This window comes from Calliphora vicina, chromosome 3, assembly GCF_958450345.1.
Source record: "Calliphora vicina chromosome 3, idCalVici1.1, whole genome shotgun sequence".
Lineage (NCBI taxonomy): Eukaryota > Metazoa > Arthropoda > Insecta > Diptera > Calliphoridae > Calliphora > Calliphora vicina.
Window position 1 is genome coordinate 9,970,275 of NC_088782.1, and position 22,109 is coordinate 9,992,383.

A 22,109-nucleotide genomic window follows, 5' to 3' on the forward strand; every position below is an offset into this window, starting at 1 on the left:
ATATTTTTTTCACAAAAAAATATTTTTCAAAATTAATTTTGAAAAAAATGTCATAAATTTTTTTTTAAAAAATTAAAAAATTTTTATTTAATAGAAATTAAAAAAAAAATAATTTAGTTTACTTAAAAATATTTAATATTTTTATTTTAAACTATAATTTGGTGAAGGGTATATAAGATTCGGCTCAGCCGAAAATGGATGTCTTTTGTTTTTTCGAAAGATGATTTTTGAAAATTATTTCGGTCATATGGCCACCGCTGCTGTTCTTGTCGTAGCGCATTCCGGACTTCCAATTTTGTGCGACTTTTTTGATCAATCGTGGCCTCAAAGGCGTCAAATCGCACGACCCGATCAATGTCATCCATATTTTCAAACACAAAATCATTGATCATGGTGCGGTAACGATCTCCATTGACCCTCACGCGATCGCCGGCTTCATTTTTAAAGAAATAACGAATTTTACAAACAATTTTTATTGAGTATTTCATTTCCTCCACTGCTATAATTCTTAGCACAACTACTCCTTATAAAATTTACATTGCAGACTCGTTACACTTGATTGATTTGTAACGCTTAAACACTTTTTGGTACGAAATTACTCTTATTGGACTCGCGTAATGATAACTTACTACAAAAGTACGAATTAAACTGTATGTATGTACGTATTTGTCTTTCGTTCATTTGCATACTGAATCAAGTTGTTTTTAAATATGTACATTAATACAAATGTAAATATATTTAAAATAAACTCTCAGTCTTTGACTTCTTGATTACTTTCAAATTGGACTTACTCCGTCGTAAGTATTTGTCATGATTACGACGACAATTGTCGGCGAGTCAGTCATTTGAACGTTTTGGGGACATGCAATTGAACAACAAACAAAACAAAAAAAAAAACTTGGGGGAGAGTCAGTGTTTTTGGTCAAATCATTTGCATACAACTTAAGGGGGAGTTACGTTCGTACGTAATCAGGAAGTTATCCAGACAATAATCACTTACTAAGAATTTACATTCGCACTCGCAAAAAACAAACATAATTTGTTGATTTAAGTTGGCGTTTTATTTTTGTCATTCTTAAATAATGCTGCTGTAAACTTGTTGTTACTGTCGTAAAATTTGCTGTTGAAAAACGCTCAAAAATTAAATAAATAAATTTGAGTGCACATTTGCATTCACCTTAACCTTCACAGTCAAATGTTCTTTACAACAAAAACAAACAAAACAAAAAGAAAACAAATTTCTTCCCCAACAACAAAAAAAACAAGATTATTGCATTAATCAAAACAGTCTTGTTAACTTGCATAAAACCATGTAATTTAGCTGCAATCAAAAAAAATAAAAACCAGCATCATCCTCTATTCTTTGGTGTCATTGAACCTCCTGCAGTGACTGACTGTTTACTTGTCAAATTATGTTTAATTTAAAAAAAAAAACATTTTGTTTTCTAAAATTATCCTCAGTTATTTTGTATTGTTTATTGGTTCTATTAAATATTATTATCCAAAAGCGTAAAGATTATTTGTTTTTAATAACAAGTTTAATGAACTCGTTGTAAATTGCGTTGGAAACAAAAAAAACTCACAATGTATTTTTAAAATTAATGACAGTTTTCGACGTGTGAGCCCAAAATTTGCCATTTAAATTTTAATCGCGATTATTCGAATGTTCCCGGCTGCCTTAAAATTTGGTTGAATGTTTTCTATGTGTGTGTTTATTTTATTATTGTTATTTTTAAGACAAATCACTTATACAATTTATAACAATTTCGTATTGTACAATAATCAATTTTTTATTTCTGTGGACATGTACGCAGAGGACCAACTGATTAGATTTTAATCTTAAAAGATGTAGTAATATTTCATGTGTTTTATTGGCTATCTTCCGGAAAGTAAATTTTTTTCTTCAAATTAATGAAAATTTTTAATTTTTTCAAATTTTTTAAGTTTGAAATTGGAAAATGTAACAAAATTGGTCACATATATTTATGCATGATATAGATATTATTTTAACAGCATTAAAATTTTGTACGAACATAAATTCGAATTTTCCATTATTTCAATTAAAATATTTTATGAAAACTTAGCTTTCAGAAAGTACTTAAAAAGAAAAAAATTTCTTTTTTCCCAATAAATTAGCGAAAAATCGGCTTTTTAAATTTTTTTAAATTAAAATGCATATAACTTTGGACTTAGGCATTATTATTAAACACTTCTTTTTCTATTTGACACATACATATGTTGTTAGTCTAATGAAGGAAAACTGGAGAAAATCGGAAAATATTTTAATACGCTGTTATCAAAAAATGGTTAAAACTGTTGAAAATTTAATTTTCAAATGCGAATATCTTCTAAGCTATAAGAGGTAATTGAGGTATTTGAAATCGGAACGCAAACGAAGAAATAGGATCATTTTAAAAATGTAACATATCCGAGGTGTCCTACTTTGAGGACCCTTGGTGGCGCCCCTGGTGGGCCCATGAGGTCCACATTCAGAACTTAAACTCAACAACACTTCTTATTTGCGCATGTGAAATTTCATTCAAACCAAACTAATCATTTAGAAGTTGCAGATTTATTTCCCTCTTTTTTTTCTATACCACTATGTGTCGCTTACGATAAAATTCGTTTACTGTAAAATGAAAACATTGACTTACGATAAAATCTTACCCCCTATAATTTTGAAGTTATTAACAATTTTGATATTCTGAGAACGCTAAAACATCAGTCGGTCCATACAATTTTAATTTCTGCAATAAAACAAAAATTTTAAAAATGTCGCTTACGATAATTTGGCGCTAAGGGCTCGAGCATTGTCAGAGTGCATTATTGTAATGAAATAATATTAATTTCAAATTCATTCGTAGCTGGAAAAGGCCGAAATTTGACATTCATGCATACACATATACATACCTTTTTTATAACATAGTGGAAGAATTACTACTTTATTTTATCAAATAGTAGTAGAAATACTACCTTTTTTAAAATAGTAGTAAAAATACTACTTTTTCTAAATAGTAGTATTTCTACTAATTTTTTTTTTAATATTGTAGTAGAAATAGTACTTTTTAAAATAGTAGTAGAAATATTACTTTTTTATAAAATATAGTAAAAAAAATTATTCCTTTTTTAAAATAGTACTTTTCTAGTAGTAGATATACTACTTTTTTATAAAATAGTAGTAGAAATACTACTTTTTTATCAAGTAGTAGTAGAAATACTACTTTTTTTATTAATTAGTAGTAGAAACACTACTACTTTTTTTAAAAAATAGTGGTAGAAATACTACTTTTCTATAAAATAAAAAATACTACTATTTTAAAATAGTAGTAAAAATACTACTTTTTTAAAATAGTAGTAGAAATACTACTTTCTTTATGAAATAGTAGTAGAAATACTACTTTTTTATGAAATAGTAGTAGATAAACTACTTTTTTATGAAATAGTAGTAGAAATACTACTTTTTTTACAAAATAGTAGTAGAAATACTAATTTTTTTTAAATAGTAGTAGAAATACTACTAATTTTTTTTAAATAGTAGTAGAAATACTACGTTTTTATAAAATAGTAGTAAAAATACTACTTTTTTAAAATAGTAGTAAAAATACTCCTGTTTTAAAATAGTAGTAAAAATACTACTTTTTTAAAATAGTAGTAGAAATACTTCTTTTTTATAAAATAGTAGTAGAAATACTACCTTTTTAAATAGTACTAAAAATAATACTTTTTTATAAAATAGTAGTAGAAATACTACTTTTTTAAAAAATATTAGTAGAAATACTACTTTTTTATAAAATAGTAGTAGAAATACTCCTTTTTTATAAAATAGTAGTAGAAATACTACTTTTTTACAAAATATTAGTAGAAATACTACTTTTTTAAAATAGTAGTAGAAATACTACTTTTTTATAAAATAGTAGTAGAAATACTCCTTTTTTTATAAAATAGTAGTAGAAATACTACTTTTTTATAAGATAGTAATAGAAATACTACCTTTTTTACAAAATAGTAGTAGAAATACTACTTTTTTCTTAAATAGTAGTAGAAATACTACTTTTTTCTTAAATAGTAGTAAAAATACTGCTTTTTTTTAAATAGTAGTAGAAATACTACTTTTGTTACAAAAAAGTAGTTGAAATACTACTTTCTTTATGAAATAGTAGTAGAAATACTACTTTTTTATGAAATAGTAGTAGATAAACTACTTTTTTATGAAATAGTAGCAGAAATACTACTTTTTTATAAAATAGTAGTAGAAATACTACTTTTTTATAAAATAGTAGTAGAAAAACTACTTTTTTATAAAATAGTAGTAGAAATACTACTTTTGTTACAAAATAGTAGTAGAAATACTACTTTCTTTATGAAATAGTAGTAGAAATACTACTTTTTTATGAAATAGTAGTAGATAAACTACTTTTTTATGAAATAGTAGTAGAAATACTACTTTTTTTACAAAATAGTAGTAGAAATACTACGTTTTTACAAAATAGTAGTAAAAACAAGACTTCACATTTCATTATTGGCATGACAGATACATACATACCAATATTATTTAGCAGAGAAATTTATTATTTTCATTTGATACCGAAATATTTAACCTCTACAACGATTTAATCAACCCGCCTCTCCCCTGCAAGACCAACACAAAACCACTTCCTTTTCCCTTGTGATGACCATTACACCTCTGCTCTTGTCATGTTCCAACAATTTGTCACTTTAATCAAAGCCATACATTTGGCAGAAGATTTTCTATGTCACTTTTCTTTTATTGGCCCCAAAAAAGCAAAAAAGAAAAACACACATACACACAAAAGAGGAAACACGGAAATAAGAAATCGAGATAGAGCTTTTTGTTTTAAACATTGGATGTGGACATGCCCAAAAACTAATGTCATGTATTCCAGGCAGCAGCAGCAAAAACAAAGAATTGTAGAAGAGGGAGAGAGATAGAGCGAGTTACCTACTCGTGCATACACTAAAAAGTTATATAATTTCAAATGATACTTGGCCTGCCTGCCTGCCTGCCTCCTCGGTTGACATTTATGGAATAGGCAAACGTTAATACAAATCTATATGAATATGTACAATATAAAACCGATTGTTGTAAAACTCCTTTGGAGCATAAATGCTACATAGCAAACACTTACACTCACTCACAATTGTTATATACAAATGGACAGCCTGCCTGCCTGCCTGCCTGGCTGTTAGTTACTTGTGTTTGTAGTTTGAACATTTATTTGTACAATTGTTTATTGATGTGAGTGTGTGTTTAAATATTTAAACTTTTTAGCATTTTTTTAGTGTTTTTGTTGTTTTTACTAGTAGTATTACAGCGAGTGCTTTCTAAAAAGTTGTTTTAAATCTGGGCTATGAAGTTTTAAAATGGGTTTGAGAGTTTCATAATGCAATGGACTGCTGCTGAAATTTAAGCCATGTTAGGGATTTCATATACTTGATTAACACATTTTGATTATTAACGTTTTTATGAGAGAATAATTTAGAGGATATTGGCTAACTACAGTCGAGATAAAGAATCATTGAAAATATTAAGTTTACCCTGGTGATGGGTGAATTAAATGGATCGGATTTAGCTGGCAATAATGTTACGAACCAAGGAACCAAGAAGCAGTCAGTCTGTCGATGCTCTAAATTATATGGTATTGTTTCAATTCTGCAACTTCTGAAACTTTATCCGAGATAGTGTAACGAAATGATTTATTAGCCTTAACCAGAATACAAATCTCCATAAGTGAGCAAATTCCGACACAATAAACATTCCATTCTCTAGCATACGAAATTCAAATGAAGGTTTCTGGTTCTGGGAAATAACAACAACTTGATCCTCATATTGGTACTGATTGACCTTTTCCTCAAACTCTACCTATCACAAATAAAGATGGGGTATATCTCAGCCTAATAGATTGACGGGTATTTTGTCATGGGGATAAGCCTATTCAAGGCATATTCCAGTAGAGTACATCATTGCAGGAAAAGGTTTACGTTGATTCTAATTTTTATAAGGCGTACATTTTTAATCCCGTTCTTAAATTTTCATTGTTTTGAGAAAATTCATTAAAAACTTCAAAAATAAAAATGACAGACTTCAGTCAGATCTCTAAACATAAGTCGTAATCCTCATAGCAACCTGAAAACCCTTTAATTCACAAATATTATTGCAACTTGTTGGAAAATTCCAATGTCAATTTAAAGAATCCCAAAATGCGATATTTGAATTCTAGAGTATGTACGTATATAAATGCTTTATCAATTGCTCCATCATCCAACATATTTTTCCAATTCGGACCGCTATAGGAGCAGCGGTTTCGAAAACTAAATGAATAGAACATGGAAGATTTCATCTTTATTGGATTTCTTCTTATTGGGTTTTAAAATTATTTATCATACTATTGAATACTCATGGCGAAGTGCATTAAATACCATTATATGAATTGCTTGCACATTATTTTAACATAATTTTCTGAAGATTCTGCGGAATAGTCTTGAATATTAATACTTTTAGAAAAACAAGAGCTCTACATAAATTAGTATTCAGGAATTAGAATCTTAGATAATTAGAATCTTAGATAATCTTTCTGAGAATGTTGGTGAGATTCCAAAAACATCAAATCAGTTCCATGGATTGCCACTCTTCCGAACCAACCAGATTCTCTGATGAATGACTTGATGTAACTAAGATTTATCCTCAACAATTCATCCAAGGACGAGAGATAGGGAGCACCAAATATATGCTCTTTCATAGTGTCCATTTGCCGGACAATGACAGAATACATAACACACTGTATCCTCCTCTTCCTCATTATGATAATTTCTACATTAGTCATTGAATACCTTACGGAACTCATATTACGGTTACCCCAGAATATGTCCCTATCTCCTTCCGAATCACCCAGCATTCTTTTGTTATCCTAGATGTCGAGAAGAAACTCGTTATTCCATCAACGGAATCTTTATTATCAGTAAATACACAAATATTCTTTGGAAGGATATGGTGTTTTATCACATATCCTTCTATGAAGAATTCATTAAACATTGTTCTTGGTATACAGTTGCAGACATTCCTATGTATAGCTTCATAGTATTCCAAGATATTGAAGTACCCAGAGTCTTTACCAGATCATGATCCTTCACGATTCTTTAACCTCACCACAGAATTGAGAGCCACCACCAGCAACCAGTTTAACATGGTAAACATGGTAAAACAGTGCTTTCGCTCCCGCTAATATACACAAACCATTGAAGTAATCTTCTATAAAGAATCCACCATCAATCCTATTCAACCTATTGGATCATCCATCAGTTTACGCCCTCTTGTCAACTCCACGGTTAGAGTCCGCTAATCCACATATCCCTAATCAAGATAAGTGTGGGATTGCATATCAAAGAAAGGTCTCGGTATGCAGAAGTAAACATTACTACTTAGCATTTTCGTAATATTCCAAAATCTTGATGGACCCAGAGTCCTTACCAGCATACAACCGTTAAGCGTTTAGCCTTAACCCAGAGTTGAGAGGCAATTGATTTGCCATCAAGTCCAAACGGAACCAGTTTAATATGGTAAACATTGTTATCGATGGAGTGGATCTTACCACTTCTGGATTCGTATTCGAATATGTAGTTTCCAAACTCAAAACATCGAAGTCGTTGTGAGACTGTTGCTAGAAACGTTACGAATAAATTACATTATCATTCCTACAAACTTCAATTGACTCAAGAATTAAAGGCAACTAAGCATGATCAGCAAATAGAATTCAATGATTATCGAATTCGGATCAGTCGGTGCTGAAAAGTTAACAAAATCATATTCAGCGGTCTTTCTTGCATTGACGAACTCTTAGGATCCCGATAAACTAAGAGTGATTGTTTTCTAACGTTTATTGATTGAATTTAGATCATAGCTCAAATCAAAAATACTTAACATTAAGTTAAAAATTCCGTTTAATGTCATTTGAGTGTCTAAATTTTATCAGATCAGATGCTCTTCAGGACTCTTCTGTAAAGATTTTTTTATATTATTTGATCAAAAAATACACTGCAGAATAAAGCATATCAGCTGTTAACCTAGGTAGTTTAAAGAAATTATTGTAGATTTGCCGACCAATTTACCGTTTTGTTTGGAGCTACTCTCCTAGATCTTGAACTTTTTTCTGTATCAACCGAAATTTATGCAAATCGATTGTCTCAATCTTATTGATCGAATTTTCCAGTTGTGTTTGACACATTTTTGAATGGGGTGAAACCAATTTGACTGTTTCAAAGGTAATTTATCTTTAATAACAGAATTTATCCTTTGATTGGGTGTATCACTTAAAAGTGCGGAATATTTTGAAATTTTTTGCCTTTACTTTGAAACATTTGTAAAATATAAATTTATTCAAAGTATTTGTCGTTGTTAGCTATGACCTTTTCCCATCTTTGTGGCAACATATGGATTCCTAGCCAAAAGAACTGCATATCTTTTGAGGTAACGAACGAATCAAGCCAATTCCAGATACTCTGTTCCAAAGTGGAGCGTATTCCAGAGAGAAAGTACTGCATCGATCGCAACAAATAATGGTGGGAAGGGGCACATTCTGGACTATAAAGCGGATGAGACAAAACTTCCCAACCACATAATTCCAAACACTCTTTAACAGGTATTGTAACATGTTGCCCATCATTGCCATCAAGGCGAATTCATACAACGTGGTGTCAGTTCTACAAAAGCAACGATTGGTCTTAACATATGTCAAAAAACCAAAATGAAAAATTAAACAAATGAGTATTTAATCTTAATATAGTGTAGATAATTGAATAGTGAGGGCTTTACTTATTTATGTAAACAATAAATATTTTGCTAATAAGCTTAGAATATGTAGATATTTATATATAAAAACAAGCTTTGACAGTTGTTAGAACCAAAAAGCGAAAAAAAAAATTATCAGCTGTTTCACTGACTCCACCTTGTATAAATTCGCCTTGATTGCCATGATGGAATATTACGGTTTCATGTCTGGCGCGTAATGCTAGCTTCAAACCAATCAGTTGGGTTCGGTACAGGTTCCCTGTAATGTTCTGGTCAGATTTCAGCAGCTCATAATAGATAAGACCCCTTATACACCAAATACAGAGAATTACCTCAGCGCCATGTATATTTGGCTTTGGTGTCGATTCGGCTGGTTGGTCGGGCTTTACGTATGATATCATGCGCTTCGGGTTATCGTAATGGATCCAATCGGGTTATCGTAATGGCTTCAATTCGTATGGTACCCAATTTCCCTGCTTTTGGATGATCTTGCTTGACAACAATCTTCATGGTCTTCAAACTTTTATGGCTGGCCTGGGCACGTTGAACGATGATAACCTTCATAACCTCAAAATTCCCTAAATTAGGTAATTTTAATTTTATTTGAAATGGATTCTTCTTGAATATAACATTTATTTTGTACAGTGAGGCCTCGATTATCCGTGATTCGATTAACTGGCAAAATAAATTAAACGGGAAAGAAAATTTAAATATTTTTGGATCGATTTAATTTTTTTGCATCTATTTCCCGGGATTATAAGCAGAATTTTTTGGATTATCTTTGAACAATGTGAATAAAACGAAATAGGGGAATTCCCTCTATTGCATACGATGATTCGGAAGCATAAGTAGATTTTGGTGTTTATGAATGGTTCCGGAAGGAAAGGAACTTCAATTTCTGGATTAACAGCGAAGAAAAGGCTAAAATATTTCGCTCAAAATTAAATAAAAAAGCGACAATGTATTCACAAACTTATATAGCTGCTATAATTTTCGTGGAAAAATTAAATGAATTCATATCAATGAAAAAACTCACCAATGAGATAATGGAAATTAAACATACATTTTTTGAAATAGTTTACCTGAGAGCAGATTGCCTTAATGCTGAAAACGAAAGTTTGTCCACCAAATTGGACGATATTGATCCAACTGATGGATCAGGGTGCAATATAAAGCCGTAAATGTCATTATCGAAAAACTATATGTATTAAAAAACTACTTAAAATTGGGAAAATTGATTATCCAGAATATTCCCGGTCCTGACCATTACGGATAATCGAGGTCTCACTGTATTTGAATACGATATTCTACGATACGAAAAGCTTTCGATTAGCAGTTATACGAAAGCACTTCTCAGCCTGCTCTCGTTTACAACATCTTCCTCTTTGTTTTATTTTTTATCTTTCAGGTTTTTCTTTTCCTTTATGCAATTTCTTTTTCTTGTTATTTTTGTCTTCTTCCTGCTTTTTGCATAATTTGCTGTGCTGCTGCTGCTGCTTCTGATGTTGTTGTTGTAATTTGTAGTTTTTGTTGTTGCTGTTACTCTGCACGTGCCATTTTTAGTTGGAGGAAACAAAAAGAAACAACAACTCGTTAAAAAAAATATAAAAAAATATTGCCTCTCTGTTTTTGTTAATTTTCTTAAATTCTATTGTAATTTTCATACTCTTGTGAAGCGTTAGTATAGGTGGGGAGATTTATTATTATATTTACACTCTTTTTTCTTTGCTAGCTAAAAACCAAAGCCCATTTAGGGGGGAGAGCGCTCTCTGGGTTGCTCTCGTAAATGGGAGCATTTTTTGGGGGGGACACACAGTTAGGTGCATTATTTTTTGTTTATGTTATGATTTGTATTCTCTCGTTACATGGCTGTGCCAAAGTGTATGTGTGTTTCACACACATTTTCTTTGATTTTACTTTCGTTGTATCTTCGTAAGAGAGCATTTAGTTGGGTATTTTACAGATTTCTCTATATGTTTGCGATTGTGTGTGAGCTTTAAATATTTGTTTGTTGTGTATCTGCAAACGATTTTGTCGGCTTTCGCAGTTAACGTTTGCCATTCATTGAAAACGGCCGCAACGGTTAAAAAAAAATAAAATATTTATTCAATTTTGAATTGAAAATTACAAAATTTCTTCAACACATTTTTTCTTTAGCAACAATTTTTTTTTTTTGTAATTTTACTAAAACATACGAAAAAGTAATAAATTTATGAAAAATATTATACAAATTTTAGCTTATGCAAAATAAATAAATTGTAAATAACTGATTTTTTAAATTAATTTTATATATTTTTTTTGAAAAGTAACGACGTATTTGAATTAGTGTTTTTTTTTCTCAAATAAAGTGTTTTTTTATATAATTTTTGGCTCTTTTATGGAGTTTAATAAGAATTTTGAATTTTAAATAAAAATACAAAATTGAAAAAAACTGCTAACAAATAAAAGAAACAGCAGAATTACAAAAATAAATTATAAAAAAAAAGTTATACAAAAAAAAGTGAAGTTGAATGGACTCCACTGAATGCTGATTTGCATCCAACTCATCCATTCTCGCATACAATTCTAAAATAAATACAACAGCAGCAGCAACAGCAACAAAAAAGCAAGTGTAAAAGTATTAAAAATATATACAAAAAAGCAAAATAAATAAATAAAATAAAATTTGTATAAATTGAAACAATCGCACACACTCACTCACTGCCAAACAGCGAGTGCGTTTTTTCCCCCAAACCAAAATAAATTGAAAATAAAAAGATATTTAAGCTTAAAAAGTAATAAAAATAATAATAAAATAAAAATAAGGCTGCATAAACCAAAAAAAAATAACAAATTATATTATAAAAAGCAAAAAATAAAGGTTTTTGACGTGTTGTGCATTTTAAAAATACATTATTTTCAAACTTCAATACAATACAAAATTTTCATCGACCTAAAGTGACAAATTCAGCTCCTTTAAAGCCAGCCATCACAATAGTATTACAATTCTCCCCTTGATCCCTGCTAAAACTTTATTCTAAAACGTGGCAAGTAACTAACACCAGCTAGAGGCATCAACATCAACATCACTATCACCATCAACAGGATTTAAATTCCTCTATTTAAGTTTTGGAGTCTTTTTTCAACGTTTTTCTACATCTTCAACATTTTAATGGTAAATTGTAAGCAAATTTTCTTTTATATTGTATTTTGTTCTTGCAATTTTTTTTTTTTTTTTGAGTTTATTTTGCAAATCTAATTTTAAGTCTTTATTATTGTGCAATGAAATCCGCATCTCAGCACTAGTATTAGCAGTAATGCTAATTTAGTGATTTATAGAAATCATTTAAATTTATTTGAGATCCCTTTTTTATTTTTATATTAATTTACAAAAGTTATTCGGTCATAAAGTAAACTTTAATTTAACTTTTTCTTTTTTTCCTTTTTTATATCAAAACTTTTTGGTTTGGTTGAGGTTGATTTCCCACTTATACTAACAGTTTTCATACAAAAATTATTTAATTTTCAAGTTAGTAAATTACTAAACCTCTTAGAAATGGGGCTAAATCCTTTATAACTAATTTTAGGTTTTTTAAAAGTTTAGATTTCCATTTACTTTAAAATAGTTGGCATCACTCCTTTATTATAGCACTAGTTACAACAACAACTGTTGCTTTTTTAGAACAAACATAGGCATGTCATTACATGCCTGTTCTTTTCTTCTTCATACCTCTCAATTTAGTTTTTGTTGCTGCTGCTACTTTTGCTGCTGCTGCTGCTACTTCTTCTTCGTGCTTTGTCAATCTAAATGCTCTACTTAACTAACTAAGCATAACACACAGTGAGCAAAAAAAATAAAAAAAAAAAATTCAGAACAAAAAAACTACAAATAAACATAAAAAGCAACAACAAAATACCTTCATTTATACTCTAGCAGGTTTTTTGTTGTTGTTGTTGTTGCCGTATTCTTTCTAAAAATCTAAACTTTTACATCCTTCTTCTTCGTTGGTCGTTATAGGCTCTGCTGCTCTCACTTCTTACAAACAAACAAAAATTACTTTAACTTCAGGGGAAGGATAACATACTGGATATTCATGTTTTAAATTCTCAAAATAAATCCATTAAATATTGAATGCCAGACTAAGAGAGAGATCGGATCCTTCCAGTTCCTATTCGAGAGTTTTATATGCAGACATGACACATTTTCCTGACAACCGCACAAGTGTCCATTTTGCTCCATCTTTTCTCTGGCTTTCGCAGATAGTGTCTGAATATTTCGGTTTTAATAAATAGTCTCTAGCAGTATTGCGAAACATAAAGCGGATTCCTCTCTAACTGTCGACAAAAATTCCAGTACTCCCACAAATATTCCTTTCACGTAGACCTTTTGCGTGCATCCCAAAACATCAATATCTTCAGCTGAAAGACACTAGTGTCTTAAGATTTCCCTTTAAATAGTACCAAACAGCATTGCGATAGATACTACATCTGAGACATTTAAATAGGATAGTTCTATAACTGTTTTCAGTAGTCCTACGAATTTTCCTTTCGCATAGAACTTTGCATGTCTCCCAGAACATGAATATCTCCACCTGAAAGACACTAGCATTATCTGAAAGACTTGTTGAGTACTTTAATCTTAGTTCAACACCAGATCCCACGTCATAGTTTATATCCATTTATCATTTAACCCCCCCCCCATTTCCGCCTAGAAGGAATAAGAACTTTGAATGTCTTATCAAGAGGCTTTATCTTGACACAGTTTTGATTCAGGAGAGTGGGAAGTCAATGGTTCAATAAATGCCCGAATTTTTTAATTCCCAGGCTCTCAACAGGCATCTGTCAGTTGATTCCTATCCAAATTTGAACAAGATGAAACAAGTTTGAGTTTGACAGCCATTGATAGCAGACTACCTCGTGATTTGAGGAGAAATTGAAAAAAATGTGAATTTCGTAGCTCATTAAGCATTATTTTTTGCCGAAAAAACAATCACTCAAACCAAAGCTATGCTTTATAAACCGTACAAGCACGGAAGAGGCCGAACGTTCTGGAAGCCTAGTTGAGGTCTGTACACCCAAAACAATTGAAACAAATTACGATATGGTGTTGGCCGATCGAAGATTGAAATTGCGAGAGATTGTGGCAGCCATAGGCATCTCAGTGGTTTAAATTTTGAATGATCACTTGGGTAAGAGAAAGCTTTCCGCAAGAAGGCTGCTGTCATCACACACATGTGCAGTATCCATGGTAAAAATACATGAATTAGGCAACGAAGTGCTCCCTGTTCCTCCCTATTCAACGGATTTAGCCCCGAGTGACTATTTATTGTTTCCAAACCTGAAGCAATGTCTCGGCGGAAAGAGATTTGACTCCAACGATGAAATCATCTCACAAAAAATACCTATTTTGATGACATCGAGTTTTTGGAAGGAAATTGGATAGAGCATAGAGCTCGAAGGAGACTATGTTGAAAAAAAAGTTATTTTGTTATCCAAAAACCTGTGTTTCAGAAGATTACATTCTAAATCTACAGTATCCAAATACAAATCATCTTCCCAGACTAAAGGAGTTAGGTGCAATATAGTGTTCTACAGAGCATCTGAAAGACTTGTGTGAAATGCATCTGTGAAGATCTCTGTATTTTGTACATTGAATCCTCAACGTATTTCCATCATGTTGCGGACAACCAGAAGATAGATTCCTAAGTCAATATTGGATATATTTTAGTGAACATCCACTTAAACAGCTGAAGGCTCAAGTCCCTAACTTCTTGCGACAGGTATACATATTAAGTAACTGTAGCGCTCTTAACCCAGTGTTTTATCTTCAAAATGCGAAGCGTTTTGCTTGTCTGCAGATACATCGAAAGTCACTGGCGGGAATCGAACCCGTAACACCCACATTGATAGTCCAGCATACTATCATCTAGTGTACAGGGACATAATAATTTTTAGTCCTGAATAATACCTAGATATTTCGCAGTATCTGATAGGGAAAGTAGCCACAATCCCGTATTCATGGTAGTCTGAAGTTTGGTTTTTATGGGAAACAAACCAGTTCTGTTTGATTAAAGTCCAAGTTCACCTCAATTGCTAAACAGTTTTAAAGCATTGGTCATGATTTTGCTAGTAATACCCAGAAACATTCTTAGAATCATACACAATCAATAGGCTTAATTTTGTTGTTTAAATCAACATGAATTGACTTTACAGCAATCAAGAGAACACCACATTGGGGTGTTCCACATAAAACTTGTTATGATCCCCCGCTTAAAGTGATAACCATCGATTACAACAAGATCAAAACCTATTTTCCATAAATACCTAGATCTTTCAGAGCCCTGGAGGCTTTCTTCTATATCTAGAAATATTTTTTTAATTCAAGTGATCTTTCAATGTTCCTTTCAAAGCTGTCTCCATTAATCGGCCTTTATGTAGTCATGAGAGACAGTTCCGGAGTCGCGAGGAGCTACTCCAAGGTTTTTAACTTATTGCTGCATCAGTGGCAAACAATCCTTAGAAACAGGAAGTATTTGTGGAAAATTTCAGCCAGCTATCTCCATTCGTTTGGGCCATATCGTGTTTTTAACAGACATACAGATGGACGGACATAGCTAGAGCATCTTAGAATCTTATGAGGACCCAGAATATATAAATTAATGTGGGTCTGCGACAAATATTTTGATGTATTACCATCTTTTTTTCGTTGCTCTTATATTGAAAACTCCGTCACTGCCATGATATTATTTTGATATTTTCTTGCAGTCATAACACAACTTCAAGTTTACACCTCAGGAGACATTATGCATTTTTTTTATAGGAACACTCTTTATTGAAAGAAATCCATATTTGGAAAGAAGATTCCAACGTTCTATTTCATCAGAAGCAATTTTTGAAGAACAAATACATAATAAAACGCTAGAGTACAATTATTTAGGGGAATATTGTGTATGAATTTCTGGGTGCAACATCTTAGGTCTGCTTTTTCCATCCAAATAGAGGGAAGATTCGAAAGTGGGTCAATAACTCCGAGACTTTTTGATTTTCCTGGCTCTTAACTGAAAGAGCAACACTGCTCCTGTTAAAAGGCATGTGTCAGTTGATTTATGAACAAGTTGCGTTATTTAGTTTGTGTTTGACAGCCATTGATAGCAGACCAAATCGTGACTTGAGGAGAAATTGGAAAAAAAGTGAATTTCGTGTGCTCACTAAGCTTTTTTTTTGAGGAAAAAAACCATCACTCAAATAAGAAAATAAGCTTGATAAATATTACGGGAACACCATCAATTTCAATGGTAAAAAAAGTGGTTTACTGAATTCCGAACGTTTTGGATGACTAGTGTAGGTCATCTTAACTCAGCCACGCTTTTTTTAAAATAAAAACAATTGCATTTTTACTTTAATCAAGGTTAGCTTATTATAAAAAGTAAGAAAAAATTAATCAAAACATGAAAAAACCCACCCATTCCAAGGTTTTTTGTGGAGTGAAGTGGTTAGTTTACTAACCACCGTGGCGGTTGGCATTAAAAATAAATATGATAAACATTTTTGTTTCGTATAAATTTTTTTGAAATCGAATATTTATACCCTACACCATCTTAGTGGGGAGGGTATAATGCGTTTGTGCAGATGTTTGCAACGCCCAAAAATACTAGTCTAACACCCACCTTAAAGTATACCAATCGACTTAGAATCACTTTCGGAGGCGATTAAACGATGTCCGTCCGTCTGGCTGGCTGGTCGGCTGGCTGTCCATGTAAACCTTGTGCGCAGAGTTCAGGTAGCAATTTTGAAGATATTTCTATCAAATTTGGTACATATTATTGGCCCAAGGATCAAGCCTATTGAAACTGGCTGAAATCGGTCCATTATTTCACCTAGCCCCCATACTAATGTCCTTCCGAAATTGGACTTTATCGATCATAAATGTTTAATTTATATATGTATCCCCACAAATTCCGCTCCAAATAAGTTTTATATATACAAAATCCATGTCACCAAATTTTGTTACGATCGGTCTATAATTAGTCATAGCTCCCATATAGATCCGCTTTCGAAAATCACTTTAACGTGCATAAATCCTATAAAAATGTTGGTATACACATAAAATTCAACATATATAACTTTAATATAGAGGTGAATCACACGACCTAATTTCATGGTGATCGGCTCATAAATGGTCATAGCTCCCATATAATGACCACTTCCGAAAATCACTCAAAAATATAAATTATTGAAATTTTAAAAGAAAAATGTTTTTGCTCTTTTACTTAGTGTAGGGTATTATATGGTCGGGTTTGACCGACCATACTTTCTTACTTGTTTTGACTAAATTTTCTGACAAAACAACCGAAATATCAAAGTAATACTGAATTCGATGACCAATAAACACTCTGTTCTCTTTTTTATTGAATGAGTGAAAGTCTCTTAAAAACAGATTTTTACAATATTTTCAAATTAATATATTTATCTAACTAGAGCACCCTGACTGCAAAGTTTTGCAAAAAATCATAAACGAGGACTTTAAAAAATATAATTGTTTAGCAAAATGGCAATAGATGCCAATAAACTATATTTTAAAGACTATAGAAAATGTGGTTAGTAAACTAACCACCAATCCGCAAAGAGTTAAACAATTAAAAAAAAATCACAATATGGTGTTGTGCGAAAGGAGATTGACTCAGTGGTTTCAATTTTGAATGATCACTTGGGTATGAGAAAGCTTTCCGCTTTCCGCCCTATTTCCGGATTTAGCACCGAGTGACTATTTCTTGTTAACAAACCTGAAGAAATGTTTCGGCGGAAAGAGATTTGACTGCAACGATGAAATCATCTTCTAAAAACTGACTATTTTGATGATCTCGCCAAATCTTAACTAGTCTTTTAGCTAGACAATGATGTGCTTTGAAAAGCAATTGGCCTTTGATACGAATCCATGTAGGAAACTTACAATTTATTTAGAGGAATTTGTTGCAGTTTGAACTAAAAGCATTTTAATAAGCTATAAACAATTAATGCTTTTCTGATGATGTAGCTACATACATATGTATTTAGCACTGGTTGTTATTTTACAAAGTTTAACACTAGTTTTAACTGCCAGTTTACCATCAGTTGGTTGACTTGTGCTTAATACTTGTTACTATAATTTCAAATTGTGCGCTTGCATTGAGGTTACTTTCCCTTTGTTAATTCTTAATATTGCTGATGTAGTTGTTGCTGTCGTTGTTGTTCTTCTTTCTTTGCCAACATACTTCTACTTACTTTATTATTGCTGCTGCTGCTGCTGTTGTTGTGATTATTGTCGGTTTTTACATGTATGAATGTCTGCCTGTAGTATTTGTATGCATGTTTGTAGGTTCGTTGCACCCTACAACAAAATTTCATCGCTATTTACTGCTGCTTTTGCTTCTGCTGTTGATATTATGTTATTGTTGTTTTTGTTACTGTCGCTTGTTGTTTCTTCATGTTTTTTTTTTCGTGTGTTTGTTATTTTTGTGCTTTTTTTTTGTTGCTCTTACTTTATTCAATTTTGTTTTTATATTCATGTAAAAAGGAACCAGTTTTTATTTCTTACAAAAAATTAAAAAAAAAACACGAGAAGTAGAAGCAAAAAAAATTAAAACAACTCTGAAAAAAATTCTCGCTTTCTTTGTAAAAGCAGCATCCTCATCAGCAGCAACAACAAGAATACAATGCAGCAGTAATAACAACCAGAGCATCATCATCATCATTAGAAGCAACAACAGCATCATGATGCTCATCGTCAACCTCCTTGTTGTCGTCAGTTTTAGTTTTAGTTTCAGCATAATCATCTCATATTGAAATCTTGTAGTTCCTGTTACTCGACAATATATTGTAGTTGCTGCTGCTGATGATGATGATGTTGCTTGCTGGCTGGCTGGCTGGCTGTTTGGTTGGCTCGTTTTTAATACATGATGCACTATTCATCTCAGCATTAGGAGTGCATTAGAGAGTTTATAAGGAAGTCATGCAACATTTTTTGCTGCCATCTATGATGCAGTTTCAGTTCTTTTTTTTCTAAATGTATATTTTTGTTTTCGCTGTGTGTTAGAAAAATATTTAACACAAAAAAAGGTTAAAAAACTTTTAAGGTTGTTACCATTTAAGTTGCTGGCTTCTTTTTTTGTTTGTATGTTTTGCAATTGTTGTTATTGTTGTGGTAGTTAGTTATTGCTGCTGCTACTTTTTTTAAAGTTGTTTTTGTATTTCTGTTTGCGCTGAGCACGTAAATGTCTAAAATACGTGTTTAGGTAGTTAAAAATCGAACTTACACTTAAAAATTGGATGTTTTTCAAATAAAATAAAAACTAAATTGTAGGTACGTACTTTAAATTAATTTGAGTAAGAGGTTTAAACAAGTATATTACTGTGGGGTGGTCCTTAAGCCAGCTACATTTACACACTGTTGGAAATATAGTGAAAATAATCTAAGATGTAGGCTGAAGAAAATTCGCAAGAATTGGATTGTTTTTGAACCAGTATACAGTGGAAATGGCTACAGTCATAGTTAATTTTCAGTTTCGGATTTGGATTTCAAACAACAAGGGGGAAAAGGACCCAAAGTGGGTTACCTCGGTTATAAAAAAGTTAAAAATTATGTAAGCTCTTTGTTCTCGAATGGAATCTATTAGAAAATATCTACAAAAATATCAGTACAGCTATGTATTATCTGTTATAGACAGGCGCGGATCCAGGTCAACCATTTGGGGTTGACGAAACGAAAATTTCTTTTGGAATGAAACCACTTTCAATTTTCAAAGTGTAATTAATAGTTCTTTGTAATTATTTATTTTTCTTAGTTTTGCCTAATTTATTTGACACGTAAAAAACATAAGGTAGACATGTTATATATCAATGGATAGAGGATTTTGTCTACTTTTCAAAAATGTATATAACTTTTGACAATTAAAAAATTCATGGAATACTTTTTTGAAAAATATGACAAAAAATGCTTTTTATTGAATTTTACATAGATAAAAATTTTTCAAATTGAAATAAAAATTATATTTATGAATTTTTTTTAATGAAATTTCACAGTTATGTAGATTTTTCTATTTAAAATGGAAAAATAAAAACAAATTTTGAAATGTGTTATCAAGTATCCCGCAATTCCCAAAAAAATCTTGAAAAATCCCAAAAATGGGATTTTTTCGTTTTTTGGCTATAATATCCATAATAGGAGCGGGGTTATTGGAACCCTTTACAAAATAATTAAGAACTTATTGGGCCATCTAAAATAGGTTACTATATTTTGATATCGAGTATGCGATTTGAGAATTTTTGCCCTAAAGTTGAATTTTACATAAAAAATAGGCATTTTTGGAATGGACCTGATCCCGTCGGTATCAAAAATTATAAATGTTATTTTCATTTAAAATATTTGGCGTAATGTTAGCTTTTCAAAAAGTACAAATTCGTTATACATCCTCTTAGAAATTTTTTAGATAACTTAAAAAGAATAAAAGTACTTTTTTTTTATTTTTTTATATTCAAATGCATGTAACTTTGGACTCAGTCATGATTTGATATATAGATCTATTGTTAATCCTATAAATGAAAAATGGATAAAATCGGAGAATATTTGGAACCGCGGTCACCAAAAAACTGGTTTAGGGTGGGTAAAAATGTTGAAAATTAAATTTTCCAATGCGAATATCTCCTAAGCTATACGAGATAATTGATAGGTTTTATGTAGTGCTCGACGAGGAGATTCTGTATGTGTAATTTTTTTTAAATCGGAACACAAACGAAGAATTAGGATCATTTTAAAAATTGAACATACCCGAGGTGTCCTACTTTGGGAACCCCTGGCCCAGGTCCTGGTGAGCTCATGAGGTCCAAATTCGACTTCACTTCCTCTTTGCGAATGTGAAATTTCATTCAAATCGGCGTAAGGGTTTAGAAGTTACAGATTTATTTCCCTCTTTTTTTATTCTCATACCACTGCGCGGTGTCAAATTAAAATCAGAAATACAGAATTATTAAATATTTTTGGAATTAATAAATTACACGGAATTTACAAAAAGTTAAAAAAAATGCATTTTCCCCTTGTAAATGTACCTGGCAGTAATTTAATAACAAAATTCATTCAGACATTTAATGATTACATTTTTGTTAATTCAAATTTATTTAAAATTATTATGATACCTTAAACAGACATATTTTTAAGAGCTTTCAAATCTAAAAAAAAAGTATTTTCTACTACAATATTTAATGAAAATATCAGTTTGTTTATGTAGTACAGGCAAATCCCGGTATAACGAATCTCACTTTAACGAAAATCCGATTTAACGCACGGTCAAATTAGTTACATTGACTACCTTATATAACGAACGTTTCAAAAATTGTATGCTCGATATAACGAATGATGAGAAAAAACAAACAAAATCAAACAAACGACCACATTTTTAAAATTGACAACCTTATATATCGAATATTTCGAAAATTGTACGCTCAATATAACGAACAGAAAGTATAAATAACAAAAGTAGTAAAGAATGTGAAAATAAGAAAATAAGTCGTTACATTACCGTTTTCAATGGTTACTCTCTTTATTAATAGGTGCTGCCATTTTTTCTATAGTTGTTTTAATTGCTTGTTTTCACAATATCGAATGAAAGATTTCGTTCGCATTCTAAGCGAAAGAAAACTGATTCACATAAACATGTAGTTAGGGAATCCAAAATCAGCATTCTTTCGCTTAGAATGGGAACGAAATATTTCATTCGATATTGTGAAACAGGCTATAATTCACGTGAATTAAGTATGGGAAACCGTAGAAGAATTTCATTGAAAGAAAAACTAAAAATTTGGATGAATAAATGAAATATGGAATAACAAAATTATCAACATTTATTTTGAAGAAAATAAAAACAAACATTTTATCGTGACTAAGTGTTTCCTGTAAATTATGTTTACATAAATTAAGTGGAATCTGGAATCTTCAAAATCTGTTATTTTAAATGTTTGTCCCTGAGTTTAATTTTCTGCAGGTTGAATCATTTTCAGAATCGAAATCCCTTACAGTGAAGGCTTTATTAATCATGGATAATGCAACAAGCCATCCTCCAGAAGAAAAATTAGTAAAAACTACTAAAAATATACCAATTTGGACGATATTCATGCCTCCTAATGTGACACCGCTCATCCAACCTAGGGATCAAAACGACATACGTTTTGTTAAATTCCAATATAGAAAAAGTTGTCGAAAATTAATAAAAAAAAACATCTCGATATAACGAATTTTTCAATTTAACGAATGGGCCTGACAACATATCGTTCGTTATACCGAGATTTGCCTGTAGTT

At 31.3% G+C, this 22,109-nt stretch overlaps 1 protein-coding gene across 2 annotated transcripts in view; it reads left to right on the top strand.

Annotated features, from left to right (window-relative positions):
• Positions 1-22,109, top strand: part of Eip78C (Ecdysone-induced protein 78C) — a 119,129-nt gene that overhangs the window by 17,347 nt on the left and 79,673 nt on the right. The window contains exon 2 of one of the 2 annotated variants that reach the window (XM_065504043.1): positions 11,861-11,964. In XM_065504043.1, coding sequence (XP_065360115.1) covers positions 11,955-11,964 — 10 coding nt within the window. In that variant the 5' untranslated portion in view covers positions 11,861-11,954. Of the gene's footprint in view, positions 1-11,820; positions 11,965-22,109 lie in introns of those variants that run through there. The other variant, XM_065504044.1, reaches the window with a different exon arrangement.